Genomic DNA, 20,007 nt, shown 5'->3' on the forward strand with positions numbered 1-20,007 from the left:
TTTTGCTTGTAGTTTTACTGTACATTTATTTTTAAAGAAAAAGAAAACAAAAGCCAGACAAACCCAAGTTGTCCAGGCAAATAAACTCAAATCTTTGTCATGTCTGATATTATAATCTTCTATGTAAGTTTTTTAATTAAAGTTATTTCTATATACCTTGTGTTGCTTGTTATTAAATGCGACCTACTCATGGCACAAAGCTTTCCTAAGCTGAAATAAAAACAAACATTAACAAATTTTTACCTTGTAATGCAGGAAGAAACCCAAGCAAGCTCTAGTCTAAGCTCAACTGTTAGCATTCTTACTTTTTGAACCTTATTTCTCAAAACTTATAGTAGCCTCAAGAAGTCTATTGATACTGGTACTGATATTTCTTGCCATATTTATAACACAGCAAGAGTATTTACAGGAATGAAATAGCTGACACATATTTTTAGACTCTCTATAATTCAAACAGTTATAAATACTTAGTTTATGGATTGACTCTGCATCCTGTCATCTTTTCGCCTACCTGATCTTTCTTGGAATAAAATAATATATCCTTGGGGTCAAGATCCATAGTTCCAGAATATTCTCAGCCATCTGGTTCTGCTACAGTGTAAAATTAGACTGGAAATAAGACAATGTTAAGTAAAAAGCTTCTTACCTAACCGACCTCCCAAGGGCTCCATTTGTAAAAGTACAGACCAGAAATTCTACCACTTCCTAGATCCTTTCAGGGTACCATCCTACTACTGAGCATTAATTTCTTCATTTTTTAAATGGGGACAAAAATACCTGCTTTATTATTACCACTTACTTATAGAGGTGATTTACAGATTTAATGAGAATATATCAAAGTACTTTATAACTCACGAAATATAAACTTATATAATGCTATCTACTTTGTATTGAGCATATTCTAAATTCTGGGACTAGTACTGGAAACTTTAGGTATATAGTGTTACCTCTTAATTCTCAACACAACCCCACAGTTGTTATAATTACATTTAATGTATAAATGAGTTAGGAGAAATGCAAAAAAGATTGGGTGATTTGTTAAAGGTCCAGCTAGAAAGGGGCAGTCAGAATTCAACCCAGTATTACTTCGAAACAGAGGTTTTACTTTTTCCTTTCTACTCAGAGCTAACACAACAGCATTATTTAACGTCCTTAAGAATGGTGGGGAGGAATCACTGAATAATCTGCTTTGACAAAACACCCTGATAAAATCTATGCTTGTATTTTACAACCCCTGGGTTTCATACATTGTTTTTATAGTTTTCACACATCAAGTGTAAGGTTAAAAGTGATAGATTTTAAGAACCAAGAATGTGGTATGCCATCCCACCCAAACTTATAAACAAATCACAAATAACATGAAATAGAAAAAAACCATAAAGACTTCCTTTGCTTTTGGAAAACAGCTGAGAAACCACCAAATTCTTTTCAGAAGTCCAGACAAAATTTGTTTTTGTAGTGTAGTCAATATGCCCTCCTTAGGCATTAAGACACTTTTCTGTTTGTAACCTTAATACAGCTGTATTTTTACTCTTTATAAAAATCAAGGCTCGCAATAAAAACAGTATCTTACTCACTAATCATTAAGCTGCATCACTAAAAACATAGTTATACACACCAATTTCTAACCTCTTAGAATACTCTGCACAATCAGTTTTAATCACTGGAATGAATAACTGCTCAAAAAAGCAGTGCAGCTTCAATTGCATTATGATTTGGTAGTCAATATTCCTGTTTTCCAGTAAAAGGGAGATTTCATGAACAGAAACATTGGGCTCCTTATGGTTTCATCGATCAAGAGAACGTTTCTGAGCAGCTTCTGAGCAAACATTTCTTAATAGGTTGATCACAGATCTGGGGTCTTCACTCCTCATAATAGCACTGCCAGACACAATCATGTTAGCTCCTGCCTGGAAGAAGTAAACAGTTAGGTTACGCCTCAAAGGAAAATGGAGAAAAACCTAAAACAGAATTCCTGGACTAGAATGTCTACCCTTGCATCTGTCAACATTTCAATCATATGAGAGCCACTTTGAGATTAAGCAGACTTAAACAATCTAGTTCAATAAGAAAAATTTAAAATGTTCACAAATGAGGATGTGAGATTATTTTTAAATGTCTCTAAGAAATCATTGACCTTTCTGGTAAACCAACTCTTAATAATCTACATGGTATCTTTGCTACTCTTTAGATAAGGTTTATTAAAAGCCTTTACTCCTCAAGCCCACTAAGGTTTTTCCCAATACGCACCAATGCTTTTATTAGTTACTAAAAAAAAAAAAAACTTTTATTCTTAATTTGTGAGTGTGAAAGGACAATTATTGCTACCATGTGAAATTATCCATAAATTACGGCAAAATTAAAGTGATTTCTCATTTTTGTGTCAAAAAATGGAATGAATGTCTCTCTTTATACTTCATTGCATTCCAGAATGGTTTTGAAGTGGCTTTAAAAAAGTTTTTAACATATGTTTAAATATGGAAGCAAAGAAATTAAAAAAGAAAAGCTAAAAAATTGGGTCCAAATGTAACTCTGAGCTTCCTAGGATTTGATTCGAGGATGGAAACCCAATCTGTTTTGTGATTCACTGCTAGAACAAAGAGGGAGAAGTGGGAGAACCACAGGCTGAGGAAAATTTTTCCAGACAGTGTCACTTTATGTATGACAGCATTTCTAACAATATTCCTCACAGAAATTATAAAGGTAAGTTTTATAGGGTTAATACTGCAAATATCTCTTCAGTTAACCCATTTATGCCTAGTGTTCCATTATTGGAATGCTAAGCTTGTGGGAGTTCTTCATATCCTGCTGTTTAAGATCATCACCAAGGTCTGATTTTTCACAAAAAAAATTTGCAACCTCTGGCATAAAAGCGGAGTAGTATACTGGCAAAGCACAGTTTGTACAAAGCAATTCCACAAGCAGTCAAAAGGATATGAGCTCAGTCATTATCTGCCCAGCCCCTCCTGCATAAGTATTTACTACTGTCAAGCTTTTGATGGGTATATATCAAGCAGAAAAGTGTGAGAGTTATACAGAACCTGGAAGCAGATACACCACACTGTGAAAGAAAAGCAGGTCATGTGAGTTTTATTTTAATCACTTGTGGTGCTACCAGGAGGGCTGGCATCCTCGGGAGCCTGACTATGCTAGACTAGCTATCTGAAAAAAAAGTTAAGGCCGGGCGCGGTGGCTCAAGCCTGTAATCCCAGCACTTTGGGAGGCCGAGACGGGTGGATCACGAGGTCAGGAGATCGAGACCATCCTGGCTAACACAGTGAAACCCCGTCTCTACTAAAAAATACAAAAAAAACTAGCCGGGTGAGGTGGCGGGCACCTGTAGTCCCAGCTACTCAGGAGGCTGAGGCAGGAGAATGGCCTGAACCCGGGAGGCGGAGCTTGCAGTGAGCTGAGATCCGGCCACTGCACTCCAGCAAGGGGGACAGAGTGAGACTCCGTCTCAAAAAAAAAAAAAAAGAAAAAAAAGTTAAAAAAAAGTTTTTATTTATATACAGATAGCCAAAGAGGTATATAGAGACAGCCAAAGGACTATCAGGGCTAAATTTTAATCAAAAATGGTTCTAGCAAGTTCTTACAAGGAACAACTAAGTAATATATAGGTTCTAAAGAATAACGTAATAATTAGGTCAATTAGATTTCTCTACTTTTATCCCCCTTGGAGACGAGGTATCTTTTAATTCCATATTTTGGAAAAATTTCTCACTTCCAAGGCCCTGGAACTTAATGATCTTCCAAAGGGCTGAAATTCAACATATTATTTTTTAAAAAAGAACTTTCTTCAGCCTTCCTGAGACAACCAGGATTTACTATTTAACAATTTATGTGATTTTAGAATATCCACTTATGGGCCGGATGCAGTGGCTCACATCTGTAATCCCAACACTTTGGGAGGCCAAGGCAGGCAGATCACTTGAGGTCAGGAGTTCGAGACCAGCCTGGCCAACATGGTGAAATGCTGTCTCTACTAAAAATAAAAAAAATTAGCCAGGCACGGTGGCAGGTACCCGTAATGCCACCTACTCAGGAGGCTGAGGCAGGAGAATCGCTTGAACCCTGGAGGCAGAGATTGCAGTGAGCAGAGATCACACGACTGCACTCCAACCGGGGCTACAAAGACAGACTGTCTCAGAAAAAGAAAAAAAAAATCCACTTATGGCTGTTTATTTTCCTAGTTGTACATGTGAACAAAAAATACTTTTCCAAGAAAGAAAGTCAACTTAGGAACCATAGAGGGAATCGCTGGCCCATGAGACAATGTCCTGGAGACATACTTGACAGGAAATTGTTCTAGTCAGAGTTGAAGAGCAATCTCACCTCTGCACACTTATGGACAGTGTCAGGACCTACTCCACCATCGACCTCTATATCCAAAGATGGGAACTGGGTCCTCAACCAGTGAACCTAGATATATACATGAGGAAATAAGTAACTCCTAAAGTGGATATGTCGGTGGGGGTGGGGGGGTAGACAACCAAATAAACAAAAAAATCCAACAGCCAAAATTAGCACTTAAAACTCCAATTGTCTCACACAATAACTATACCAATACAATATATTACCGGGGAACACTTGGTTTTTAATAGCAAGCTTTGTTCTATTTGGCAAACAGCAATCTGTAATGTCTTTATAGAGACTGTGTGTCATGGAAAGAAGACAGACAAATCCTCAACAGTCAATGACAACTTCCAAGAGATTTAAAGGTTACAGAGATAACAGTTTCAAAAGACAATTTCAAGACTCCTAGGCGTGGTGACTGACGCCTCTAATCCCAGCACTTTGGCAGACCAAGCAGGGAGGACAGCTTAAGCCCAGGAGTTCAAGACCAGCCTGGGTACACAGTGAGGCCTCCCCTCTATTAAAATATGTAAGAATTAGCTGGGCATGGTGGTGTGCACCTGTAGTCCCAGCTACTCAGGGCGCTGAGGCAGGAGGATCTCTTGAGTCCACGAGGTCGAGGCTGCAATGAACCCTAACTGCATCACTGCATTCCAGCCCAGGTGACAGAGCAAGACTTTGTCTCAAAGAAAGAGAAAATTTCAAGATAAAGATGTAATACTTCTCTGATTTTCAAATCAGAACTCTATTACAGCATTTATTATATACTGTATCAGAATGATCTGTAAGCATCCCCATCTCCTCACCTTCAGAACAGGTTATGCCTAAATATACAAGCCTTTCAATAAATGCTTACTGAATGAACACACGGTAAAAGTCTCACCCCAAAATCAAATACTTCTTTTACCTTTGGCATCATATCTTCCATGAATTTCTGCCCTCCAAACCCCGGTTCCACTGTCATAACCAAGGCCATATCTATTTGATTAGCCCATGGTGCCAAATACTCAACTGAGGTTCCTGGTTTGATGGCAAGGCCAACCTGTAACAGACACAAATATGCTATATCACATTGACATTTACAATTCCCTCTGTATTACATTATGTGGCACAGCAGGCCCAGTAGAAATATCTGTTCTTATTTTTCAAAAGTTAACAAGACTATTAAATGTAAGTATTTCCAGCAAGCAGTAGCTTTCAGAAAATATTAGTGGAATATATAAATGCTATTTGACAAAGAAGTTAAATCCTGGCATCATAGATGAAGAACAGCTGCTAAAGTAGGCAATGGGCCCTGACTGTGCCACTGCACTTCAGCCTGGGCGACAGAGCAAGAGTCTGTCTCAAAAAAAGAGAAAATTTCCTGTTTCCAGCAAATCTTTCCCAACTGACAGTGAATGTTACAAAACACTCTCATCACTGGTTTCTTACCTTCATTCCATTCTCCCGAATATCTTTAATCAAAGCCCCTGGGTTCTCAGTAGCCTCGAGATGAAAGGTGTACTGATTGGCTCCTGCTACAGCCATTGGCTTTACCCACTGTTCTGGCTTGGACACCATCATGTGCATGTCTAGAAAGAAAAGACACTTCAAAATATTACTGAAAAATACCTGGTTCATGCTATTGGAAGCCAACCTGTATGCAGTTTTTGCCACTTCAGATATGAACTCTTTGGGCATCACACAAATCATTATTTCAATAGTTATAATTCAGTATAGGTAGTTTCCTCTTATTCTGAAGACATGGATTTATTTAAATTCATTTACAAAAACCCTTTTCCCACAAAAAGCATACAGTGCTGTATATAAAAAGTTAACATCTAAAAATCAGGAAATCTAGGTCCAGGTCCAGGAAATGCCACTCTACAAAACTTAAAGAATATGTCATATTATCCATGCAGACTAGTTTCCTCTAGGAAAATTAAGTGATTCTTTTCATTTCTTCTTTCAATTTATTGAGCAATTACTGCACTATTAATTATTCTAGGTCCTAGGGTTAGAGCAAAAACATGAAACTCTCCTGTCACAGGGATTACATTCTTAATGGGACAGTCAAACAATAAACAAGGAAGTAAAATGCACACTAGGTAGGCAGTTAATATGGCTGGTGTGCATGGGGAAGGAGATACACCAGTCAGAGGTCAGGAAAGCACGTGGTGAGGAGAAACCCTACGGCATTCTGCAGGCCATTGGGAGAAATCACCACAGTGAAGTGACAAGATACTATCGACCAAGGAAGCTACGATAGCAATAACCCAGGTGAAAAATGATGGCAGCAATTCAGGATGGATATGTTCTGAAATAAGAGCAAAGAGAGCTGTGGATGGATGAGATGTGGAGGACGAGAAGATCCTCCACGGATAGACAGATGAGAGGAAAACAAAGATGGCATCAAGGATTTTGGACTTATTAACTAGAAGAATGGAACTGCCATTAATTGAGAGGCAAAAGACTGCAAGAACAAATTTAGGGGGAAGGACATGTTGACTACAAGAAACCTGATATCCATCCTAATGCTAAAGCTTGATCCATATAAACATATAAGGTGAAAATGGACATGGCCTGCTTAAAGATCTTGACTTAAATCATAATAGCATTTCATGAGAAGGAGAGGGCAGCTTAAAACAAGCTAAACCAAGAAATAACACTGTGAAGCATCCTGTGTTTGATAAATGTAGTGAGGAGAGGTTTTGAGTTTTTTATTTTGCTAGAGGAAGCACATTTCTGATACAGCCAAGCTATACTTAAGAAAAAAAATTTCTAACATTCCAGAACAATTATGAAATACAACAAAGCCTTTAAAAAAAAAGTCAGAAAAAGAGAGTATAAAGCTTGACTAATAAAGTCAAGATTAACATTTGTATTTCTAATCCACCAAAAGTAACTGCATGAGAATTTTTTTTTTTTTTTTAAATAGAGATGAGGTTTCGCTTAACTCCTGGCCACAAGTGATCCTCTCATGTTGGCTTCCCAAAGTGCAGGGATCATAGGCATGGGCCACCACACCCGGCCTAAATTAGAACATATTTTAATAGGTAAAACTTTATTCTTTAAAAAAAGTATTAAATCTGGTGTTTCTTATTCTTTGAATTATAAACAAGGAAAATTCAAGCTGGTTGAAAATACCTACTCTATTCATTCCGTAAGTTACCAGACTGCTAGCTATGTCATCCTTACTCAATCTCTAGCATCCAGTAACCACTAGCAACCCTCAACGGAGAATTTCTTTGGTGTTTAGGGAGTCAGTAGCTCAGCAAATCCGTGTACAGTTAACATTAGATCAGCAATTCTCAAACATTCTATTATCATTCTATTATCATCTATTACAATCATAATCTATTATTCATAAAATTGGTCAACAATATGCTGATTAAAAAGAATCTGAGTTCTATTAAATTCTAAGTTACATTAAAAAAAACACTCACTATCTATGGCTAGGTGTGGTGGCTCAAGCCTGTAATCCTAGCACTTTGGGAGGCCAAGGCAAGTGGATTGCTTGAGCCCAGGAGTTCACACTCTTAAAAATTAATAAAGACCCCAAGAAACTTCTGTTGATATGGGTTATATTTATAGATATTTAATGTATAAGAAATTCAAACTAAGACATTTTCAAGCATGTAATTTTTGGCGGGTACGGTGGCTCACACCTATAATCTTAGGAGGCTGAGGAGGGAGGATGGCTTGAGCCCAGTTTGAGACCATCCTGGGCAATGTAGTAAGACTCCTTCTCAATAACAACAGAATAATTAGCTAGGCATGGTAGTGTGATCCTGCAGTCCCAGCTACTGGAGGGGAGGGGTGAGGTGGGAGGACTGCTTAAGCCCAGGAAGACTGAGGCTTCAACGAGGTATGAAGGCCACGACTACACTCTAGCCTGGGCGACAGAGCAAGACTGTCTCAAAAAAGATACCTCTATTACATATTAATTAAGAGTGGTATTGTTTGTTTTACATTTTTGCAAGTCTTTGGTGTCTGGCTTAATAGAAGACACCTATATTCTCACATCTGTTCCATATCCAATCTGTTGTAATACAGATGTTCTATGACTTACAATGGGGTTACATCCCAATGAACTCATCCTGAATTGAAAATACTGTTATGTCTAACTGCATTTAATATACCTAACATACTAAACGTCATAGCTTAGCCTAGCCTACCTTAAATGTGCTGAGTGGTAATTTTATAAAGGTTAGCTGCAATGTGCACTCTGTAAACCCTATCAATAAGCTTTTCATTCTTTGTTACATTAAAGCCCATTGTTTGTCTTGTATTTTGAATGGGTATTTTAAGTACTGATTTACTGAGTTACACACATCTGACAAACAGTGACAGATTTCATTCCATAGTACCCCAAAATTACATTTGTTAAAATAACTACAGATCTCATCAGAAAAGCTTGTTAACTGTTGGGACGCTATCAAATCCACAGTGGTAAGATACACAAGTTCTTCAAAATTCTAATTTTGGGAACAAAAACTGACAAGGTATCTTTCCTTGAAGAGACAGCCGCATTTAGTTAACATTTTTTAAAAGTCATTAAAATAGCCAGGTCTGAAAAACCATAGTTTATCTCTCAGTTGTTCTTTCAAATAAACATAGTGTTCTGGAGGAAAGCAGCTAGTTCAGATCATACCTCTATGGTACAAGTAGTTTTCCTTGAGAAAACCATTATGTTCCAATTCCAATATGCAGCAATGCAGCACAAGTGCTTTATATGCACTTCCTACTTTGTCACACAAAGTATTAAAAAGGCATGTATTCAAGGACCAAGATTTATTAATTTGTACTGCTTCATCAAGGATATTTATTGCAAATGCATGATGATGAAGAATATAACAACTCCTGATATAGTCCCTGCCTTGAGTTGGTTAAGGCACAAGCAAACTAACTCATCAATGTTTTTGAACCATCAGTAGAAATAATGGTAAATAATTTCCTAGTATTATGAAAATAGTTTTGATATACTCTCATGGATGACCTGCAAGGGTCTTAAGGAATTGTGTGAGTCCTTATACAAAGTACTTGAGGATCACTGATTTAGACAATAACAGGAACAGACTTTTCCCTATCACTTTATTTCTTAGACGTTTATTTCTACTCAACATGAAAACGGAAGAGTTAAGAATGTTAGCGTTACATATACAACACAACATGTAATCTTGGTCCTAGAATACATTCATGTATCAATTATCCAACAACCAAAATCCAAGAATTAAACAAATGTTTCTTAATATAAAAAACAAAGGTAGCTGGGCTCAGTGACTTACACCTACAATCACAACAGTTTGGGAGGCCAAGGCAGGAGGATGGCTTGAGCCCAAGTGTTCAAGATCAGCCTGGGCAATACAGGGAGATCCCATCTCTACAAAAAGTAAAAAAATAAAAATAAAAATAGCCGGGTGTGGTGGCACACACCTGTAGTCCTAGCTATAGCTGCGGCGGGAGGACTGCTTGAGCCCAGGAGTTCAAGGATGCAGTGAGCTATGATTGTATCACTGTACTCCTGCCTGGGTAATAGACGGAGTCTGTCTCTTAAAGCAACAACAACAACAAAAAGCCAAAAACCGAAAAACAAGGGTCACAAAACCCAAACATTAAAGTAAATGGATTTATCTTTCAGATAAAATTCTAGAAATATTAATTAGCAAGTTTATCAACAAATTAAAAACAACAAGAAAAAGCAGATTGTGTGTGGTGTCAGCAACACAGGATTGTTAAAAGGAAAGGCACTGACAGGAAATGATATAGACAATAGTATGGTGTGACAATGGGAGCCCAAATAAAAGGGAGGAAAAAGGAAAAAAAAAAGAAAGCATTAAAAATTCACACAACAAAGCCAGAAGCGAGGATTCTGGCCATTGATTGTACAGTGGGAGCAAACAATGCTATGTATTTCATCCACCTCTCACGGTCATGAGAACAACCTTAATTCAAAGGAAAAGTCATGGTATCTGCTATATAAGCTAACTATGGCTTAAAAAAAAGTTTAGATAATCAGAGGACTATATCCCATTATCTGGAAATTTCAAAATGGTGAACATATTGGTGGAACATTGTTTCCTCATGCCACATAAATGAGGTAATAATGTACCTTTTCTTTGGTGTACTCAAATGCAGAGGCTGAAGACTGTATCCAACTGAATTTTCTGTGACATTGGAAATGTCCCATAGCTGCACTGCACAATATGTGACTGCTGAAGACTTGCAACACGATTAATGTAAATAAGAAACTGAATTTTTAAGTTTATGTAATTTAATTAAAAAAAATTTTTTTTGACATGGAGTCTCACACCGTCACTCAGGCTGGAGTGCAGTGGAATGATCTCAGCTCACTACAATCTCCACCTCCCAGGTTCAAGAGCTTCTCATGCCTCAGCCTCCTGAGTAGCTGGCATTATAGGCGTGCGCCACCATGCCCGGCTAATTTTTGTATTTTTAGTAGAGACGGGGTTTCACCATGTTGGCCATTCTGGTCATGAACTTAAGTTTATTTAATTTTAGTAGCTACATGTGGCTTACGACTACCATAGCGAACAGCACAGAGTCCTTCATAAAACTGGTCAACAATATGCTGATTAAAAAGAATCTAAGTTCTATTAAATTCTAAGTTACATTTAAAAAACTATTTAGGCTAGGCGTGGTGGCTCAAGCCTGTAATCCTAGCACTTTGGGAGGCCAAGGCAGGTGGATTGCTTGAGCCCAGGAGTTTGAGACTAGCCTGGGCAACATGGCAAAACTCAGTCTCTTTTTTAAAAAAAAGAAAAAAATAAGTAACACTACTTAAAAAAACGTGTACAATTTCTCATGTTTAAGAGATCTGACAGGTGAGACATTGCTAACTTAATATAAATCACTTGTAGGCCACTAAGTAATCTTAAAAATCTTAATTTACATTGTACTATGACATTGGAGTGAATATTTAGGCACCACTTGTAGAAAGCTCCAATTTGCACAAAACAAATGGCTTCTGGACCATAAATCAACTGATTCATAAACTCATTTAACAATCACACTGAACCCTGATCATGTCTGTGCTTAGCTTTAGGAAAACCACAGTAAATAAAGTGGATTCAATCCCTGCCCTCAAAGTTTACAGTCTAATAAAAGTCATCGCAGATCAAAGGAAGTTCTCGGAGGAAAATCAACAGGTGATAAGATAATTGGATAAAGGTTAATTTGGGAGAGGGTGCTCAAAAAGGCCTCTCTGAGGAACTGACAAATGACTTGAGGCCCAAAGATGTGGCAGCCAGCCAAGCCTCTACCTTTCCACGCAGATGAGCCAAGGCCCAGAGGCAGGAAGAAGTTTGGCTTGTTACTGGAGTCACGCCAATGAAGACCCAGCATAGGGAAGTTGGGGAAAGGGAGCCAGATGAACTTGGAAGTTAAAAAAATCAACCATCCAGTTTTCCTTTACTTGAGCAACACATCCAGCTTCAGATGGCATAACACCCACTTACCAAAGAAAGGGTCCTGGCCTAGCTGCTTTCGAAGGCTTTCTACCACAGGGTGACCAAAGGTGATGTTGGGAACAAAATGCCTACAAGACAAACAAAATCTACTCTGAAAATGTTTTCAATTCAGTTTCTGTATCTCTCTCAATAGGAATTCTGACACGGGTTGAGGGGATTGTGTGCAATGTTTTTCAATTTAATACTTAATCATCAGTATTAAATAATACTAAAAATACCGGGTTATTTTGGTTTTACCAGGTAACGTCTTCTTGACATTTCAACAAATCATGTCACATATATTTTCATAATGATTTGACTCTGTAATTCACAACCCATGACAGGTAGAAATGGAGAGATGACAAAATCAGAAACCCTCAGGCTTTATGACTTGCCCAAGTCACACACTAGTTAGTAAGTTCTGGACTCTTAACATTGATCTGAATCCTAGTCTGTCTCACGAGGCCTGTGACTACTTCTAATCACTTCTATCACAGGGCATTAAATGATAGTTTCTTTAAACTTTCTTAAAGAAGACTAATAAAGAAATGTGATGTGTTTATTAATAATGACCACCTTTCACTGAGGGTTTACTACATGCCAAGCACTGTAATTTACTTCACTTCATCTTCACGACAGCCTTATAGAGTAGATGCTATTATTATCCCCTTTGAAGAGCACAAGATAAATAAAATCCTTAAGTAACTCAGCTAATAATTTGTGAAGTGGATTCAAATTAAGTCTACCAGCTGGGTGCAGTAGCTCATTCCTGTGACCCCGATACTTCAGGAGGCTGAGGCAGGCAGATCACTTGAGGTCAGGAGCTCAAACCAGCCTGGCCAACGTAGTGAAACCCTGTGTCTACTAAAAATAGAAAAATTAGCTGGGAGTGGCAGCATGCACCTATAATCCCAGCTACTCAGCAGGCTGGGGCAGGAGAATCGTTTGAACCTGGGAGATGGAGAGTGCAGTGAGCCAAGATTGCGCCACTGTATTCCAGCCTGGGCAACAAAGCGAGACTTATCTCAAAAACAAAAACAAAAATGAATCAAGTCTACCAGACCCACGGTACTTATCCTTTACCTTACTCCAGTTAATCTTTTTGTTCTATCACTAGTTCACTTAAATATTTAACAAAACCAGGGCCAGTCTCAGTGGCTCACACCTGTAATCCCAGCACTTTGGGAGAACGAGGTGGGCGGATCACAAGGGCAGGTGTTCAAGACCAGCCTGGCCAACATGGTGAAACTCCATCTATATTAAAAATACAAAAATTCGCTGGGCATGGTGGCGTGCATCTGTAATCCCAGACACTCGGGAGGCTGAGGCAGGAGAATCGCTTGTACCCAGGAGGTGGAGGTTGCAGTGAGCCGAGATTGCGCCGCTGCGCTCCAGCCTGGGCAACAGAGCAAGACTCCGTCTCCAAAAAATAAAAATAAAAACAATAATCATAATAATAAAATCTCCTATATGCAAGTACCATACTAGGTGCTTCAGAATACTGTTTTGTAAAGAAATATGCTCCAGTTCCTGTTTTTCCTAGGAGCTTACCATCTCACTGGCAAGAGATGACAGAGATTGACAGCTAAGGACTCACCAGAATTCACAACCCTACTGCTATCGTATAGTTGTCAGTGGGATGTCAACTCAGTCAAACCTTCTCATGCTCAGTTCCCTTTACATTCAAGTGACTCATGTGACTTTACATCCCAGTTCCCAGTTCCCTTTACATCCAAGTGGCTTATGTGAATAACTCTCACCACCGGACTGTGAGTGCAAGTAACGTGTGTCACTGCAGAGTCCGGAAGGTTAAGGAGAATTCTTTTCCTATTGCCACTTTACCCTTCTGCCAACAAAGCCCTTACAGAATGGAAGAGACACAGAATGGAAGAACACTCACGCTGAACTCTTACATGAGGAGAAACTAGAACTAAGCTACTGAAATCTGGGCTTTGTTAAAGCAGCAGGTATTATCCTATATGAGGATTACAAGAAAAGCTATACAATAACAGGCAGGTAACATGTGATTATAGACAAAATATACATAAAATAAGAGCAAGTATTAGAGAACATTAAGAAAGAAGTTCATGAGATTTACAAAATAGGATTTATAAAGATGGGAAAAGAAACAAAGGCTGAAAATGAAGCAGAAGCAGAAACAAGCAAGTTATAGTCAAAGACGTGGAGAGTGGTATTGACTGACTTTGGCTAGTGTGAAAAAAAGATGGGAGGTGGGTAGTATCACATGAGAGGCATCAAAGGCCAAGCTCATTGTCTGGACTTTTGTCCTGCTGGAAATATGAAGTAAGATCTTAAAGCAAGAAATATTAATAAATAAGATAGAATGGGAAATAAATTACAACAGGGTAGGTAATTGCAACTGCCACTTGGTAAGTGGCAAGGAACACTAAGAATGACAAAACAGGCAAAACTGATCGGATCCGTTAAATGATTAGGTGTGTGGGAGGGGAGTTAAAATGCAAACTATGTTTAAGGCCTTACAGTTAAGATGACAGGTAGAATGACTGTTAATAAAAACCAAACTTATACGTGGGCCACACACAGTTCTAGAGACTTTCTATATATTAAATAATTAAAACCTCACAACAACCCTATGAGGTAGGTACTTTTATTAACTGTATCCTACAGATGAGGAACAGAGGCCCAAGGTCACACAACCAGTAAGCGCTGGGGGCGGGAGTTACACATAGGCAGTACGGCTACCAAGTCCAGGCTCTTAACTACTATGCTCATCTGTCCCTATAACAACAACTAACGAAACAAATGGGGAACAAGTCTCGCGGAGAAGAGATTCAAGAGAGAGAGGTAAGGATTCAGGACACGTCGGAGAGGGACAGGTAAGGCGGATGGGTACAGACACTTTCACTCAATAACACCTTGGTCTTTGGAGGTTTAATTTCTATCATGAAAAAAGTGATTCTACCATTTGCCTGAGCAATGATTGTCAGGGCTGTGGATAAGATGTATGTGTTTACTTAAAACTTGAAATAAGGGTCACAGAAGCAGGCAGTAAGGCCTACTGAATGCTTTACAACTCTGGAATTAAAGATTTGAATTTCACATACTGTTCTTTTATTATGCTGTGTAGTCTGGGAAATAGTTTTGTTGTCTTAACAGTAGGTTTCATTTATCATGAAAATAAAAGTATAATATCCACCTCCCGAGTAAACACGAGAACCAAAAAAAAAATACACTTCTACTTTTTTGGGAAAACCTAAACAAAACATATAAAAATACTATCCCTACAGTTATGTGACTTAATTTGTGCTTCTGAAAATCAATTAAATGCTAGGTTCACAAAGTATACTGGAAGAACAAAAACGCACCAGTAGTCTCAAAAAACCCAAAGGCTATGCTGAGCCATAACAAAAAAGGGCTACAATCCTAAGCATGAAGTCAGGGTGTCTCAAATTTACCAAACAGTAACGATGAGAGCAGTTCTAATGTATTTACAGTCTCCACCTCAGCCTACTGACTCCAAAGAGGACCAGGAATCTGACTTTTTAATAAATGCCAGAGGGAGTTAACAGACCAGCTTGGAAAACACTTAACTGTTTCACTTTAATGGAGAGAAACTTCATTAAAAATTATGCTTCATCATTATCTTATTCTGCCTCTTTTTCCTTTATTTTCTGGAGTCGGTTAACTGTGAAAGAAATAAAATACAATAAAAAGGTATCCCTTTCTCCCAGGGACTCACTGGAATTACACTATAATTTTTGTAATACAACGATACAATTTTCTCTCTCACATTCCATCATCACTCCTAAGCTTTACTTACATAATTCTAACACAATCTACTGCAGACAGATCAAGCCATTTACCCTATCTCCCAACAAGGCAAAGATGGTAAGAGGAGGATTAGAGTCGCTATAAAAGGTACAGGACTGTAACTAGAAAACAATCTTCCTATAAAAGGTACAGGACTGTAACTAGAAAACAATCTGCCTGTGAATCAGGAATCACAAACTCAAATGCTGCTGGGGGTTAGTAGATAACATCAAAGAGCAAAACAGAGCAGATAGGGAAAGGCACCAAATGAAGTACATCCCGGATGACTAAAGGTGACGCTGCCCCTGTCAGCTCCAGCGCGTGTCACCTTGTAAGACTGAGGACCCAGTGCTGGAAGTCTTTTTTTGTTGTTGTTGTTTTTGTTTTTTTCCCCCAAAAGTGAGAAATGCAGCAAAAGTCAGAAATGTGAAATCGTCCCAGTTTTAAATCCTGGTAGCTAATTTAGAAATTAGTTTGCTAATTTAGAAATTCTTTGCTCTGTTCCCATGGTTAGGATGAAAACATTCTAGTCACTGTCCTGTCATGATGTATTTATGTTTTCTAGTTTTTTTTCCCCCAGAGAATCCGCTTGTCCTTTGTTTCACATATCCAGTCATGCTAGTGCTCCATCTTCCACAGTACTCCGCAAACTGGTTTCCGACTTTCTAAATGAAGAAATTCAGTTGTAACCAGGGGAGAAATTGGAGGTCTCGGTGGGGAGGAGACTAGAAAACAACAAGCACATCCAAAGTGTAATGTTGGATGAGATTTTAAAAAGGGGCCAGGAAAAAAAACCATGAAGGCAGTCCTGAGAGGGAAGGCACATTGTGGCTGCACTTTCATAGCCCTAGCCTAGTAGACACCACAGCACATCACGTAGGGGCCCTGGCACCAGCTCTGCTGGCCTCTGCTGAATCTGGTGAGACATCAGGGAAGAAGCTGAACCTCCCTACACTGGTTTTCTCCTTTGCAAAAGGGGAATAAAAACAGCTTTTAACTCAGAAAGTAGAGAAGATTAAAAGAGAAATAATTTTAAAATTGTGTATGCAGAATTCAGTTTCTCCAAACCAAAGTACCTCCTGGCAAAGGGGAAGAGGAATAAATAAAAAACAAATACTTTTTAAAAATTTTTTTGTTCCCAAAACTCTGATCCATTTTATGGATCCAATTTATCTTATTGAGCTCAGTCTGCCATAGAGCTGCGAGGGGACAAAAGTGACTCCTGAGAGACTCCTCCTATTATGATTAAGCCATTCATTCATTCAGCCAATGATTACTAAGCTCCTTATGGTGCTTTTCCAGCAAAGAATACATAGGTGAGCAAAAAGAAAAAAAACTTGGCTTTCAGGAAGCTTACAGGGGAGCAGGAAAGACATGAAATAAGTTAATAACAATAAGTATACAGTTAACAAAAATAAGTATACAAATTATTAGTTGCTTTTTTGAGGCCAAAGACCATTCCCTGTAAACCTAGGACCCACAGAAAGCATTTAATTTGAGACAACACAAGTTGCTGCATTGCTTCCAACCCTGGCTCCACTATTTACGAGACCACTGTCAGATGACTTAACCTCTCTGTGCCCAACTCCTCGCTGTCAAATGCTGGTGGTAATAACATCAATTTCAAACGGCTGGGTGAGTTAATTCACACACAAAAAAACACCAGAACGGAAATAGTCAAGTGCTCATAAACATTGCTATTATGGTTATCATTAATAATCCTGACTGGTGAACTGAAACAATTACTTTCCCCAACCATTAACTTACTCAAACATAGTTTAATTAAAACCAAATTGCTTTCTGTGTCAAACAGATTCACAAATATACATGTAGCTTATTCCATCCTGTGACCCTCTAGGTGTTTACTCTAGCACAAAAATGTAGCTACTTATCTTTGAGGTACACACTCAGGGTATTACCTGTGACAGTTTAAGGCTTTCAAGCAAAGGTGTTAAAAATGAAGTAAATAAGTACAATTACATATAATGGCCAACTAAAGGCCAACCTTTGTGAGAGAAAACATTTACTAAACTTTTTACACATTTGGCCTATTCTTAGTACTCGATGGTCAAAGTTTTGTCATTATCAGTTGGGTGGACTCCTAAGGTAACTGAGTAAAATGCAAAAGAGAAACAATACATTTAACCACATAGAGCAATCGAAGATAAAATTCTTCAAAGTCAGATTAACATTAAAAAGAAAAGGAAATCATCACCTTTTGAAAATAACACCAATTTGCAAATTGAATGAGGAAACACAGGGTTTTTACCTATTTAAAATAAATTTATTTTTCCATCCCCACTCAAGATAATGGCATTTATGATTTTTATAGTCAGTTAACAGTGGGGCTCAGAGAACTACTTGGCAAACCCAGGAAGGGCCAAGCTGCAAGTCTGTCACAATCTTCTGTAATCTTGAGGGAATCTTACTATTTTCTGTGGGGTTGTTTCCTCATTCTATTACCAACTTCAGAAACTAATATCCTGATTCCAAACAATATTATGTGCTGTATCTACAGTGCTTAAAAATTACTTACAAAAAACTGACCTCCCTGAAGAGCAGGGTGCCTGAAGAGAAAATAGGAAATCAGACTTTTAATAATGATGTAACTAACAATTACAGAGAACTTAATATACGCCAGGCACTGTAAACCTTACATGTACTCGCTCATTTCATCTTCCAAAGATGCCTAAGCGGTAGGTTCTATTAGTAGTTCCATTTTTCAAATTATGAAACTGAAGCTCAATGAGGTTAGTGGCTTGTCCAAGGTAACCCAGCAAGTGGCAGAACTCGGGAACCTCGCTGCAGGTGCCAACTTTAATCGTTACAGAAGTCTGTCTCCCCAGCTTTGCCACTAACTAGCTATATGAGCTTGGGCAAGTCATGCTTCTCCCCTTGGGCCTCAGTTTCTGTAGCTGAAAGTGAAGAAACGTCCTAAAGATTTAGGTCGCTTCCGGGTCCTAAGTGATGGAAGACCACACGTTACGTGGGGGGGGAGGGGAGGAATTGAGGTTTGGGATCCGGCCGCAACCCAGGACGCCGCGACAGTTCTGCTCCTGCCAGAGCCTCCAGGGGTCCTACCCAACTCCCCTCCTAGCATGGCGTTCAGAGTGAGGCGCTCGGTGGCACAGGGACGCGGTACATCCAACAGGCACTCAATAAAGGTGCGCTGATCCCGCCCCCCGCGCGGCAAGCCCGACCGGAGCCCGGAGGAGTTACCCGTCCATTACATCCAGGTGCAGATAATCGGCCCCAGAGTCTAGCATCCGGAGGCACTCGGCCCCTAAATTGGCCAGGTCGCTGTTGAGGATGGACGGGCCAATCTTGCAGCCCGACGCCATACCGCTGGCTCCCCAGAGCAAGTTACCCCACTAGTCCCCCGGCAAGACTAGAGCGTCACTCCGATTGGGCGGGCAGTTTTGGCCCCGCCCCTTCTCCGTACAGGCTTCCGGACTGTACGGGAAGCAGCGACTCTGCGATGAGGAAGTTCCGCCTCCTCCTGGCGTGAGGCGGTCTCTGCTGTCCGCCTGGGGCGGGGCGTGGCACACGGGAGTCGTGTTCCTAGTTCTGACCTTCCTTCTTATGCTGTTTGAATCTTAAAGTCCTCGCAGCACTCAAGGCGTTTCTCAACCTTTTTTCGCTTTGCTTCCCCTACAGTTCCTTCTCCTCGGTTCTTGACTTCACATCACCTTTTGTTTCTCCACCCTTTGCATGTGCGTTCCTCTCCTCTCCAGCGCCTATGCTGGCCCTTTAAAACAACAATTAAAAACCTTCTTCCCTCGTATTTCTCTTAGAGCTCTTCTTTTGAGCTGGAGGAACCCTGGCTCTGCTAAATACTAGCTGGGTGACCTGGCAAGTCACTTCTTACTTCGGTTTCCTCATCTGTAAAGACAGTGCCCAGCTTTAGGGTTGTATTAAATGAGTGAAGCCAGATAATGCGCCCAGCAGGATGCCTGGTGCTCAGTACAAAATGGTAGTTATTATTACCCTCTTTTTCTGCCTCTGCACTTCCTCCTTCTTATCTTTTTTGTTTTTCCCTCTGTTGAGGCTCAGAAAATAATAGTCCAAAGTGAAGGCCTCAGACGCAACAGTGTTTCTCTGACTTCATGTCCTGCGCTCTTCTCAATCTCATTCTCCCAGGAGGCAGGTCATAGAAACTAGAGCCCCTCTTCCCTAAGAAGAGTCATTGAAACCAGAACTCCCTTTTCTTGAAGCCAGCCATAAAACCCAAAAGCATTACTCTAGCTTTCCTCCACCTTTCTGTGTAAAAACTGGCCAAAAATTATTTGACCTACTTCAATTGTAGGTTATAAAACTCCTCTTCTAGAGAAGGTTCTATCCCATATCCAGGAGAAGGGAATGCTGCACAGAGAGGCCAGGAATCCAAACTAGACTGGCCAAGGCCGGGTCA

The 20,007-nt window shown here is 39.5% G+C and overlaps 1 protein-coding gene across 7 annotated transcripts; it reads right to left on the reverse strand.

Moving 5' to 3' along the window:
* Nucleotides 1–19,036, reverse strand: RPE (ribulose-5-phosphate-3-epimerase). Of its 7 annotated transcripts, XM_050751426.1 has the most exons (7): nt 18,816–18,905; nt 15,378–15,471; nt 11,814–11,893; nt 5,788–5,927; nt 5,264–5,398; nt 4,336–4,422; nt 1–1,910 (listed from the first exon to the last, which is right to left on the reverse strand). In XM_050751426.1, the coding sequence occupies exons 2-7, from the start codon at nt 15,404–15,406 to the stop codon at nt 1,788–1,790; spliced, it is 594 nt and encodes a 197-aa protein (XP_050607383.1). In that variant the 5' UTR covers nt 15,407–15,471; nt 18,816–18,905; the 3' UTR covers nt 1–1,787. The 7 variants fall into 7 exon arrangements, with proteins under 7 accessions (XP_050607383.1, XP_050607382.1, XP_050607384.1 ...); XM_050751425.1 differs by lacking the exon at nt 15,378–15,471 and having other exon boundaries at nt 18,816–19,036; XM_050751427.1 differs by lacking the exon at nt 15,378–15,471 and having other exon boundaries at nt 18,827–18,961.
* Nucleotides 19,037–20,007: the final 971 nt, after the last annotated feature.

Source organism: Macaca thibetana, chromosome 12 (genome assembly GCF_024542745.1).
Source record: "Macaca thibetana thibetana isolate TM-01 chromosome 12, ASM2454274v1, whole genome shotgun sequence".
NCBI classification, from domain to species: Eukaryota; Metazoa; Chordata; class Mammalia; order Primates; family Cercopithecidae; genus Macaca; species Macaca thibetana.